Source organism: Thermomyces lanuginosus, assembly GCF_041956635.1.
Source record: "Thermomyces lanuginosus strain ATCC 200065 unplaced genomic scaffold VTN49scaffold_31, whole genome shotgun sequence".
In the NCBI taxonomy this organism is placed as follows: Eukaryota; Fungi; Ascomycota; class Eurotiomycetes; order Eurotiales; family Trichocomaceae; genus Thermomyces; species Thermomyces lanuginosus.
Genome location: NW_027192365.1, coordinates 1,080,944 through 1,093,141, shown reverse-complemented (window position 1 = coordinate 1,093,141; position 12,198 = coordinate 1,080,944). Strand labels below are relative to the sequence as shown.

General features: G+C 51.3%; 4 protein-coding genes across 4 annotated transcripts; 2 read left to right on the top strand and 2 right to left on the bottom strand.

Annotated features, from left to right (window-relative positions):
• Nucleotides 1-1,496: 1,496 nt before the first annotated feature.
• On the top strand, nt 1,497-2,393 carry VTN49DRAFT_4444 (uncharacterized protein; the record flags this gene model as incomplete). Its single annotated transcript, XM_069412391.1, has 3 exons — nt 1,497-1,680; nt 1,733-2,003; nt 2,069-2,393. 3 exons carry the CDS (start codon nt 1,497-1,499, stop codon nt 2,391-2,393), a joined length of 780 nt encoding a protein of 259 aa, XP_069267639.1.
• A 3,326-nt stretch (nt 2,394-5,719) lies between these two features.
• On the top strand, nt 5,720-6,376 carry VTN49DRAFT_4443 (uncharacterized protein; the record flags this gene model as incomplete). The annotated part of the gene is made up of 1 exon (XM_069412390.1): nt 5,720-6,376. One exon carries the CDS (start codon nt 5,720-5,722, stop codon nt 6,374-6,376), a length of 657 nt encoding a protein of 218 aa, XP_069267638.1.
• Nucleotides 6,377-7,168: 792 nt separating this feature from the next.
• On the bottom strand, nt 7,169-9,505 carry VTN49DRAFT_4442 (uncharacterized protein; the record flags this gene model as incomplete). Its single annotated transcript, XM_069412389.1, has 1 exon — nt 7,169-9,505. One exon carries the CDS (start codon nt 9,503-9,505, stop codon nt 7,169-7,171), a length of 2,337 nt encoding a protein of 778 aa, XP_069267637.1.
• Nucleotides 9,506-10,125: 620 nt separating this feature from the next.
• VTN49DRAFT_4441 (uncharacterized protein) lies at nt 10,126-11,471 on the bottom strand (the record flags this gene model as incomplete). The annotated part of the gene is made up of 4 exons (XM_069412388.1): nt 10,126-10,855; nt 10,905-10,990; nt 11,040-11,202; nt 11,263-11,471. The coding sequence occupies 4 exons, from the start codon at nt 11,469-11,471 to the stop codon at nt 10,126-10,128; spliced, it is 1,188 nt and encodes a 395-aa protein (XP_069267636.1).
• Nucleotides 11,472-12,198: the final 727 nt, after the last annotated feature.

Here is a 12,198-nt window from a genome sequence, read left to right as displayed (position 1 = left end):
CGTTGCTGAATCCGGAATGCTTGGTACCTTCAGGAACGGAAAGTCCGCCCTGCCAAGAGTGGCGATCATGGAATGGACGGTGGATGAGCATAGACGGATTCGAAAGAAAGACTCCGACCCCATGGAGTGTCCCATACCGCCCGCGCCCAAATCGCTTTTCAACAGGATCATAAATCAGTTTGACACCTTGGCAGACGTTGTCGATCGTGTCGTGCGATCTGCTATGGGCCACAGCGGCCTCTGATATGCACAGAGTCCCATTCAGGAACCATCCTATCTATCTGGCACTCGCCGAGAATCTTCAGTTTTCCTGTAGGTATCAGCTGGCTTCCTCCAATTACTTCTGCAATTGCATGCAGATGAATCCACTCGTCTGGGCGTTATCGCTCCTCTTCTGCATGCATCAGGCAATTCGCGCGGCGCGGCCAGTCAAACCTGGGGAGGACGGACCGATTCGGTAGGATTCGGTCCACGGTCGGATTTGCGTCATCATCGGATAGAGACAATACCCTATCAATGCTTTGGAAATGGCTGGAATGAGACACGCTCAATGTCTACAATGCAGAGTAATCACGATGAGTGGTACCACGGCCCCCAAACGGCAGAGTCCTTACGTTCCAAAAGCTCCTTTCTACTTACACTGGGGAAAAAGGTAATGCAAAGATCTCAAGGAGCACAACGGTCGCATAAGTAACGTGAGACGAGATCTTGGACCACCAGGCAGATCCGAACTACCGAAATAGCATTCATCTGATCCCCTGACGATCATAGTATTGTTGGAGGTACCCGCAGAGATGAGACGGGTTGTCGTCTTCGAGGGGACAAGATCACATGAGCTCTCTATAGTTTAAGTTAACCTTCCGGGAGAAAATCGGCACGTGTTCAGAGATGTTGGTCTCCGAACAATGTCCGACAGAAGTAGAATGAAGTACTGGTTGCTGATCTTGGAGAGGAAAAGAGGAGTCGTCTTTACTCTCAGAGAGGAAGAGCACTGTCGTTCACCTGCTGCTTAGCGGTAAATCGCGGCGGGTGAGCCGCCAACCGGGATAAAACTTAGGTTTAGGGTTACGATGGATCCGTAGCGCCGGGTTATCAGATTGGATCTCTCCTAACACCGTTTCAGAGACAGGAGCTGCGGACTCGAGATCCTCGGCGCCGTCATATCGCCGATACCCGAAGCAAATCACACCACCAGAAAAAACACGACCAGAAAGTGTTATGCGGAGCAAACAAGCCTCCAATGAAGGGCCTGCAAAAATGTAAACAACCTCGATCTCCATGATCTGCTGAATCCGATCCGCACTATCCTTAGATGACAGATCCACACCATGCTCTGGGTAGTAAACTAAGCCGACTGTCGGCATACATCGAATGCCTAGGCAGAAATGTGCTCATATAAGAGCAGATCGCCCAGTACCTCTCTCGAAATCGAGTGCACAAGCAACCTTCAAATACACACTCTCGTGTCTTCCCACAAAAAAAAAAGTCTTCATACAATGGAGTCGGAGCCAGCAGTGCAAACGCCGACAGCGCCAAACAACAACAACAACTCGGCACCGAAGCCTGCGCCAGCCAAATCCTCCTGGAGCCGTTCGATCCAACACATTGAAAGGAAAGATCTCTATACCAATTTCGAGGCCCGAATACGATACCTGCACTCCTTTCTTGATTTCAACTCCGGTGCGTGCGATGGTCCCCTTGGCCGAGCCGTCGGCAATCTGACACCACGTAGATGACATAGAAGCCTTGGTCAGTGGAGCCAAATATATCAAAGCACTCATCCCCGCCGTCGTCAATATTGTCTATCGCAAGCTCCTGCAATACGACATCACAGCCCGGGCATTTCAGGCGCGCAGTACCAGTTACGATGGCCCTCTCGACGAATACCCTGACGAGAACAGTCCGCAGGTCAAGCACCGTAAAATGTTCCTCCGAGGCTATCTCAACAAGCTGTGCTCGGACCCCAGTAAGATGGAATTCTGGGAGTATCTCGACAAAGTCGGGTGAGTAAACGTCTTGACCCCAGCACGGGTGTTGATATGGGTCTAATGGGCAATTCCAACTCCAGGATGATGCATACTGGTAAAGGAAGAGCGAAACCTTTGCACATCGAATACATTCACATCGGCATGGTCCTCTCCATTATCCAGGATACCATGACAGAAGCGATCCTGTCACATCCGCGATTACACCTACCACGTAAAATTGCCCTGGTCAAGGCAATAGGCAAGGTTATGTGGATTCAGAATGACCTCTTTGCCAAATGGTACACGAGAGATGGAGACGAGTTCGCGGACGAGAAGGACACAAGGCCAATCGAACAGGAGGGATATATCCATGGGAAAAAGGTTGTTGACGATGTGGATATGTCTGATCCAACAGGATACAGATGACACACCTGCGGATGTTCATACATTTGAGTACCCATTTGCAACAGCTGACCATCGCCCATCAATGGTTCTAAGCAAGCATTCCATGCCGACAGCATGATTAGTTAGGAGCATTTGGTGAATTCATTGCATCGTTGTCTTTTCAAAGCTCGAAAACACTGTCCAGGATAAACATTCCCCACCGCGATCGCAGACAGTTTGGCGGACAGTAATGTCGTCGTCTTCATGCAAGCTTTCAGCAACCTGCTTTTGGTGGGCAATTGTTTTGCAAAGGAAAGGAAGACGCCAGGGCAAAGTCATGCAAGGAAAGCAGGACACGCATCATTTCCGCAGGGGAGGATTCGCGGAACCTTCGAAACGCCAGCGCACCTCCGAGGAAATGCCACCCACAATGTGTTTACGACCCTCAGGCAGGCGTTGCCGACAAAGTTGATAAAAGCTCTTGCTTTTCAGTCTGCCTTGCGAGACGAAGACGGGATTCACGATCGCGATGCCGCCGTTACGAATAGCCTGGCTGGTTCTGTGCCGAGTTGCCGACTGATATTTTCTCCCATGGTACGCTTCGAAGAAGTGAGGAAACCGCGTGTCCTGGCAGAAGACCAAGGCAATAATGAACCTGCTTGGCAATTGGTCATGTGTAATCCTATCCTGGAAGTACTGATAATGTTCTCCTTTTGCCCGATCATAGTTCTTCTCACATGGCGATGCATCGGGCGCATTATTTGCTCATCGTACTGAAGGCTAAGACGATGTTACGAATTATGACGGTGAATTCGGAAAAGGTTGCCGGTGCAAAGGCTCATATTGATCATGCCGTCGAGAATAATGGCCTAGAGTATCACCCAGCATTGCTTTCATGAATGGGTGAGAAAAATGCAGCGGAATGGCAAATCGTGGGCTGGTCGCGATTTTGGAATCTGCAGAGCGATCAGCTGCTTTCTGACATTGGCGTTTGTCGACGCAAGTGCAGCCTGCTTCATGAGCCAAATACAGAGACAATTTCCAGATGGTGTCGCGTAAAGACCATCGGGCAACTAGTGACATTACTACTACGGAGTAGTGCGCTACCATTCCAGCCACAGATATTTTACATGCCTCAGTCATGGAGGCCTGGACCGTTGAAGCCCGCCAGTAATATGTTGCGTTCTCAGCCTCATTGGAATCGAGTTGGGAGACTCATGGACAATCTCACCTCGAGTCCTACCGAGTTCAGGGAAATAGGCAAGCAGCCGGAGAACCAGCCGATCTATTATTATCCTCTACACCGTATTTGTGTGTCGGTCGTTGAGCACGGACCCTTAACGTTAGGTAGTAGTTACACCCTCCAAAATTGCGTAATGGACGTTGAACGATTTGGCCGATACTCCACGGACTTGCGGCTCAAAATCAGCAAGGTGATGGATGCCTATGATTGTTGTTGAGTTTTCATGGGACTCATGGTTAGGAAATCAGTCCTCTCGGTCATAACTACTGTAGCTCTCATGATAGTTTGGCCGGCTAATGCATGATGGTTCGGCGGGTTTGCAAAGATGGCTTATGGAGTACATGAGTGACGAGAGGCATCATTAATCTGGAGCGTGAGATGTAGGTACCGTCGGCCAAGCGATTATCAGCCGCATCGATCTATTATAATTGTCCAGCATCAAATTCTAGGACATGAAATGGGACGCGTAGAGGCGCGAACTCTTGTCCCAGTAAGAACCAAATGCGCGATTGTGCCGGAGAAATTATGACAAGTTATGCACGCCGGCCCTGATCGGGCCGATCTCCTTTGAGCCTGTCTAGAACTCATGGCGGCTCTCAATTTGCATGACCAAGGTCAGTACTCGTAGTGTTGTGGCGAGTGGCGCTTCCATTCCCCTCCGGTCCTATGAATTACCTCTCGAAATGAATGAATATAGCTGTTGAGGCCGCAGTGAGAGTCGGCTACTATTGACCACCATCTTATGAAATTTGGCGTTCAGGTTGTCATTATTTCGTTTATGAACATCAAGGGGCGAACTAAAAGCTCCGACACCAATCAGAGCCGCAGCGGCCCTGGACCATCCCTGCACGCCGCAGCCAACGAAAGCGCAAGGCATTTCCCAATTGGGACTTTTTGTCTTAGGTGCAGCGATATCCCGATTCGACCACCCACGTCAGAGACGAGATCTTGTTGGTCTTTTGAGATCCGCAGCAATTTAATCCATCTCCCGTCGGGCTGGGAAGGCAGAAACGCAGCAAGATTGGGCGATAGGCTATCGATCGCTAGGCGTTTATAGTCAATATCACACAAACTCTTCAACTGATACAGCTGATAGGCAGAGGTGATCTCTCGCGGCTGCCGAGTCCGTGGGGTAAACCTGCCTATCTTACCGAATGGGGGACTCGGACCTACCCGAATTGCTGGTTGGTTGGTTTGGTTGCGGTGAGAAAAAGGGAGTAGAGTGCGCTGAGTCAGGCAGGCTTGCTTAACTAGTTGACAAATTCTCCGCAGTTGGCCAGCCTGGGAAATTGCATGTTGGTGGGTGAACCAATCATCTGGCGTGCCTGCTCCAGTCAGCAGAGCTTGGCAGGCACCATGACTCCACTCAATACAAGGCGGAACCTCATTGGCCAGGGCTGACGCAAACACCCAATCAACCCACGTGCTGAAGAGCGAACATCCGCTTCGTTTGATTGCCGTAGTTCTGCTCTCTGGTTGGCAATCGGAGCGACAATCATCTTCGTATGTACTCGTACCCCGTATTTTATTATTTTCAGTAATTTTTGTTTACCGTACGAGTACGTTTTTCTGTCGTGTGCTTGGGCAATATGTGCAGAAGAGAATTCTCTGGGTATATGATGCGCACAATTGGAAAAATAGACTGACCTGACATCCGACAGGAGTTACCCGTAAAAGTACAAGTAAAACATCCTGTGAACTTGCAATGGCAGCGGGAATCGCTCCGCGGAAATGAGGTCCGTACGAGTACGATCTACTCGTACGAAGTAACCTTATTACTACGTTCTGCACGTCTGTGTTGCAACTGTCTCCGCCGGGCTTGACGTGCCTAGCGCGAACGAGTTCAGCTCGTTTCAGCGAAATGACGCCTGCTGAACGACATCTTGCCAAGGGGGCCCTAAGAAGCTAACTAGAGGCTCTAGAGCTAAGGGAGGGGCGCATCACCACCATGGCTCCTCTATTTTAAATTGTCCGTTCGCCCTGCTGCTCGATTCCCTGGTTCTCTCGATTCTCAACCATATTGTGATTTGTGCTCCTCTCGGTTGGATTGCGCAGCCCCCCCCAACTTCCAGTCGCTCGTTCGAAAGCTTTGGTACACAACCAGTCGCTCTTTATCTCATTCACCATGCGTTACTTTATCACTGCTGTCACCGCTCTCCTGGCCGCGGCTTCGGCCACGGCGGAGTTTCTCCAGCCCGACTACAGCAAGGCGCCGGAGGGCAACCCTATCTTCACCCCGGAGCTGGGCCAGGTAGTCCCACAGGGTAAGCCCTTCAAGATCACCTGGCAGCCCGACTCGCCGGGCCCCATCACCCTGCAGCTGCTGCGCGGGCCAAGCGAGAACGTCGTGCCCATCGACGTCATTGCCGAGCACATTCCCAACTCGGGCTCCTTCCTGTGGGAACCGACCGGCTACGAGGCCGATGTGACCCACTACGGTATTCTCCTGATTGACGAGTCCACCCTCGGCTACCAGTACTCGGTTCAGTTCGGTCTGGGTGAGGACCCGAACGGCCCCCCCGCGGACTCCTCCTCGGCGCCGGTGGACACTTCCTCGAGCTCGGCCACCACCACCTTCTCCACCGCTCCTCCGCTGGTTACTGCCACCACCTCGACTGCGACGGCCACCGAGACCGGTATCTGGGAAACCGGCGCTCCCGCCCCGACCCAGCCCTCCGAGCAGCCCCAGGAGACCTACTTCCCCGGCGCTGGTGCTCGCAACCTCGTCAACTATGGCGGTGCTGCCATCGCTGCCGGTGCTGCGGCCATCCTGGCTCTGTAAACGGGCCATCTGTCTTCTTACGTCTTTTTTTTTTTTCTTTTTCGTGTCTCCCGAAGGGAGATGCGTCTCTCTTCACTTTTATTTTCGATTCTTTCCTCCCACCCTTTTCCTACATCCTGTTCAGTCGATCTGATCAGTGATGCCTTCTGATATGGAATCACGATGATGATGAGTATTTTCATGTACCCATTATCATGAGGATCGAATGGATACGGCTGTTTTATTACTTTTTATGTCTTGTTTTTCTTGGCGCTTTACGTGTCAGATGGCATGGGAAATGTCGGGAGATAATCTTTTGTCCCTGTTATGACCATTGTAACTGCTATGTACATTTGCGGTTGAAGATGGATGGTAGTGCATGGTGTTTGAAATATAGAGCGTTTTGATATGGGTTCTTCAACTGCTGTAGTTCGTGTAGGTCTCTTGTAGAGTAGGGAAGACTGGAGCAAAAAATCAGGGCGAGATTGATGGGATTGTTAGGGTTGAGAGCCAGCCCAGTTATTGCATGGACATAAGCGACAAGATGCAATGACAGAATTAGGTACTCAATCAAGTCAAGGAAATATCAGGTATATGGAAATTGTAGCCGAGACCAGATATTAATTTTCATAAACTATCGCAACAACGGAGAGAGACCCTATGTACAGGACATCGTAGCAAGGCAAAAACCCATGATCGTCACAGCCACGGATAGTATTATTACCCATGCACTTTGTAAGAGAAAAAAAAAAAAAAATAACGAGAGACGAAAGCGAACCATTAGCGGGATAGTAAACCTCAAAACGAATGGTATCACGTCACGGGCGCCAATGGCGTCCACGAAAGACCCGACGGCGGCTCTGGTGGCTCACCATCTACCTGGTCCGTCTCGAGAGGATGCGATTCGAGGAGAGACTCGGGTCCGTGTCGAACAGCTAGCCCAATGGCAGCGATCAGAGCAATCGAAAACTTGGCCCACTGCGAGACGTGTTCTCCTATCGATCGATTCGTGTTGTTCCGAGCAACGGCAAGCTGTTGACACCAGGGAGCGTGGCTGCAGGTGCATGAGACTGTACCCTCACGAGCTCCGGCAGAGAAGGAAATGGCGGTGGCTTGTGTCGCCGGTCGGTTCTCTTCATCCGATTCTGGAATGAGAGAATCACCTCTCAACGAATGCACATGCCGTTTGGTTGACCGCCGTGAGATCCCCCGCATCAGGTCATCGCGCTGCTGCGACCCCAAGACCAGGCCCAGAATCCACCAAGACATCTTCCAGAGTCGTCGCGTACATCGGCTCCAAACGCTAGCGATGATGCAATGTGCGATGGTGCCGAAACGAGAACACCATTCTCGATATGCCTCTGTCAATAATTGGCCCCACTGAGACATCCTTTGTTGGTCAATCTCCGAAGTTGACGACCGGCGGCGCTGGGAACGGCGCGTGCGAATAGAACTTGGAGTCCCTAAACTGCGCGCATATTCGGACGTCCTGGATAACGAAGACAGCCGCCTGGGAGCATGCCCATTGTCTTTGATGGAGATGGATTCTTCTAGTGGCATTCCATATTCGCTCTCATTGCCCTCAAACATGGCCTCGTCAAAGGTCTGGCGGTATTCGATTCGTCCTTCCAATGCTGCCAAGGTTGCTTCCTGCGCGAGACAGACGCTGTACCGGTTATTGCCTCCTGACTCGGATGAGGCGTCATCAGAACTACATCCCGAGTCAAAATCCATCTCCTGTTGCGCTGCAAGCTGCGACGCTGTCGTGTTGGGGAGGATCAGAGGTTTCAGCGTGCAGTTGCCAGAGGGAAAGCGTCGCATGTTTCGTTGCCGTGCCCCGGTTCGACCTTGGATTTCCGGTGAGACGGGCAGGGGCAGACTAAACTGCGTTGACGTTGTTGATATATGCGAAAAGGTCGATGATCGTTGAGACCGGCAGGCACAAGTGGAAGACACCGTACAATCGTCGGCATCCTCTCGCTCGCAAACATCAGGCTGAGGTGTATTGCGCTTATTCTCGCTGTGTTCTTGTGCGGCGTCGGACGATGGAACTGTTAGCGGTTGATACGACGGATCCAATCTCGGGGGCACTATGGGCAACATCGACCGGGGACGCGGAAGCTTATGCCCCGGACTTCTCGTTGGTGACGTGACATCCCGGACCGGACTTCTAGGGGGGTCAACCCGGACTGGCGATTGGGCGAGAAGTTCCGTCAGCACATCAATTCGCCGTTCGAGACTGCGGTTGGTCGATCTCAGCGCTTCGGCATTGCGGAGCTTTTGTGCCTGGAGATCTCTTTCACATTCAAGCTCTTTGATACGGCAAAGATCAGCCTCATGCTGCCCTTCCAGGAAGACAATCCGTGATCGTAGTCGATTCTCGATCTCCGTCCTCGCCTTCACTTCCTCCTGAACACGGGCCTCGAATTTGCTTTCCCATTCGGCAATTTCCTGCTGCAAAACCTTGACTTCGGCAACCAGGGATCTCAGTTTTGAAGACCGAGGCTTCGTTGACGGAGAATGCATTAGGTTCAAGTCGCTCTGCGCGGCAGCCAACTGTGATTCGAGATGTTCGATATATCGTGCTGTCTCGTAGTCTACTTTGGAGCTACGAGCATCCCGCTTGTTCACTTGGATCTCCGACTGCTGGGACAACGGAGATGACGGGTTCGAACCGTGAATGGGCGACTGAGACGATGACCAGGGGGGGAAGATGGAGGAACGAGCAGAATACGGAGGGGTGTGCGGACGGCCGTCGTCAGGCTCAAAAGCAGTAGGATTCCACTGCTCTTGCGATGTGGTCGATACGGACGAACGACGCGAGGAGTTGCGTATCTCTTGCAGAATGCTCGATCGTCGCCGTGTTGATTCAATCAGCCCTGGACTCTGTGGAGAGGATGCCAGGTGATTCTCTTTGTCCAGGATACCATCCGAGTCATCGGACGAGGAACCCCACGATGCAATCCGGTCTGTAATTCTGTGAGCCGAGAGATTGGGACCGCGAAAGCGCGCGTTTCGAAGGCGAAGCCGCTGGGTTTGTGAGCTGATCGGGTTCGGTCTTAGAGGAGGCGACGAAGGAGTGCGGGAATGTTGATAATGATGGAAGGGCGGCCGAGACCAGGGAGACGTCTCATGGCCGTCAGATCCCATCGTGCCTGATTCCGCATCCAGTTATTTCTTAATGCGGAGCAGGCGAGAGGCATCCAGGGTCGATGAGCCGAGGAATGTAACTGAGCCGAGAGGGTCCGAAGTTTGGGGGGAACTCTAGAGCGATTGCGGCATTTGGCGTTTGCAAGAAATACCAGAACCACAATTCATAGTTGGAGAGCAAACCAAACCCATTGATATTAATTCAATTGACAACCGTATTCCTCGATTGTTGTTCGTTATGTTGATGCCATCATTCCATGTGATCTTTGTTTTGTTTTGCCCTTGCTTCGGCCGGCTCAACCGTTGAGTTTGATCAGACCAATCAGAATGCGTGACCCCTGGCATGCGGTTCCACTGCGGAATGATGATGTAATCACGTCTCCAGATCCAAAGTCAATCGTTCGATTTCGTCACTGCTGCCATTCAAGTGTTACTTATTTAGTAAACAAAAGGCAGGCTCCGCCTATGACCTTTCTGGTCGGAATACATTGAAGTCTGATTGTTCTAGTAGCATACTTTAACCATAAATGTTGACTAACTGCTGACTATCTGTGAAACGAGAGTAATATATGGGAGACGGCACACTCCGGGCCACATTCGAACCACGTGAAAGCTCAGCCTCACAGATAGACATAGCAAAGCGAACCTTTGACGGTGCTCATGATATCTCGCATAGGGACAGGCTTGCCCCAAGCATAGCCCAAATCAACCAAGGTGTCAAGAGTAGTGTTCTCAGAGGGCGGATTATTATGGAGGGTATTGGTACCGGAAATCGCCGTCTCACGGTTCTCCGGGTCTTGATTCTGCCAAATCCACCACACACGATCGATCATGGAATGATGGAGATAGAAGGCCGGATCACCGGGCGAGACCATAAAGTCACGGCCGGGGTCACCTCCAATCGCATAATGCCCACCTCCGTGAACGCCAAGTGATGTGCTGCCCTGAGGACCTTGCATCTCCGTCTGAAAGTTCCAAATATGGTCATTCTTGCTGATGAGGTGGGCTACCGAAGAATAGTTGGCGAACATCCGGATGACCTCTGTCGTCAAGTCACGCTTCAAGCACCGGGGGTTGTAATCCAAAGGGTTCTCCCGGGAATCCGTCTTATTTCCAGGTAGAGATAAGCTCCCAGGGCCGAGGTTAACCTGGTAGTCCTTGAAGGGGCCGCTGGTAACACAGCCGCCACCACTACCAGGAGGGAGGATGATGGCTGGCGGATTGTCCACGTGGAGGACGATATCTCCCTTATTTGGAATGTACTCGCCATTGCCGGACAAGGAGGTGTCGCTACCGTCGAAGATTGGGTCCTTGGTCAAGTCATCATACGAGTCGGGCCAGTTCCAATAACTGAGAATGTGAGCAAAACAGCTCCTAATTCTGGACGAGGATTTCTTACGGAAGGGCACCGGTGTAGCCACACTCCTCTCGAAGAGTCTCTTCAAAGGCCCAAATGTACCGACGATGCCAACCAAGAAACGTGCCCTGAATCAAGGTTAGTTGAAAGACGCGAGAAGAAGTGAGTGCCCGGTACCGTAAAATGGATAAAATACGTCAGGTTGATGTGGTTTGCAACAAAGTCATCAAAGCGGGATCGAACGCCGGGCGCCAATTCTGGCGGAGTGAGACCTGGTTTGCTTTGGATACATAGAACCGCATTGATGTATTCCTTCTTCTCTTCCGTCGAGAATGTTTTCCTTGGCCGTGTGAGCTCGACCACAAAGGATTGCAGTTCTTCTCTTCTCGATTCAACTTACCAATCTCGACGGAATCGCAGCTTGTCCAGGGTGCATTGCTCTTCGTTGGAACCATCAGTGGCCGGCTCTTTGGCTAGCTGTGCCAAGCTGTTCACGAGAGCTCGCTTTGATAAATATTCGACCTCAGCCTTGGCAGTCAGGAATTCGTTGGCCCGGACGGCCAAGCCGAAAACGTAGAGAGAAGCCAAGAGAGTGATATAGGCCTTCATGTTTCCGGCGGAGTTGACAACGACTGACAGCCGGAGTTCTTGGAGAGCAGCAAAGAAGCGACTTTAAATGCTCTTCGACGTCGTTTGCTTCTACAGCATGTAAGCCATTCGGCTAATAATGTATTGATGGGAATGAAAGAACAAGAAGAGAAAGTAACTAATTGATATTGATGTTCTATCTGTCAATTTATGATGGTTGTGATCTGTCTACTTCATGGAAGGCCAATACTCCATCCTTTATCGACTATTTACCCGGGGTCAGAGTTAGGTTGCTTCGTCTCCGGACCTCTCGATTTTCAGGAGCAAAGCACAGATGGATCCAGAACTCAAAGCAAGCCTGGATTGGCCCATGGATCGCCAAGCAGCTGCCACTCGCTCATATCTGCAGTGTGATCCGTAAAGTTCGACGCCCGCGATCCACCTTCGAAAGTTACCGAGCGATCAACAGTTCAACCCAGAACCGCTCGGATGGCCCATCCCTGACCTCACTGCCAGCTGTCCTTTTGGTCCATTTCAGGATCTATGATCAAACAACAGTCGTAGAAGTAGCACAGAGTAGCATGCGGAGAGAATTGGTGGTGGTGGGTGGTCTCAAACAAAATTATGCCTCTAAACTACGAGGGTTGCATTTCCGACGACAGTTCATATCAGCGAAGAGCTACCGTTACAAGCTTGAAGACTATTGACCATCGGCAGTGTTTCCCGCATATTGTTCTAGTCGGCACCC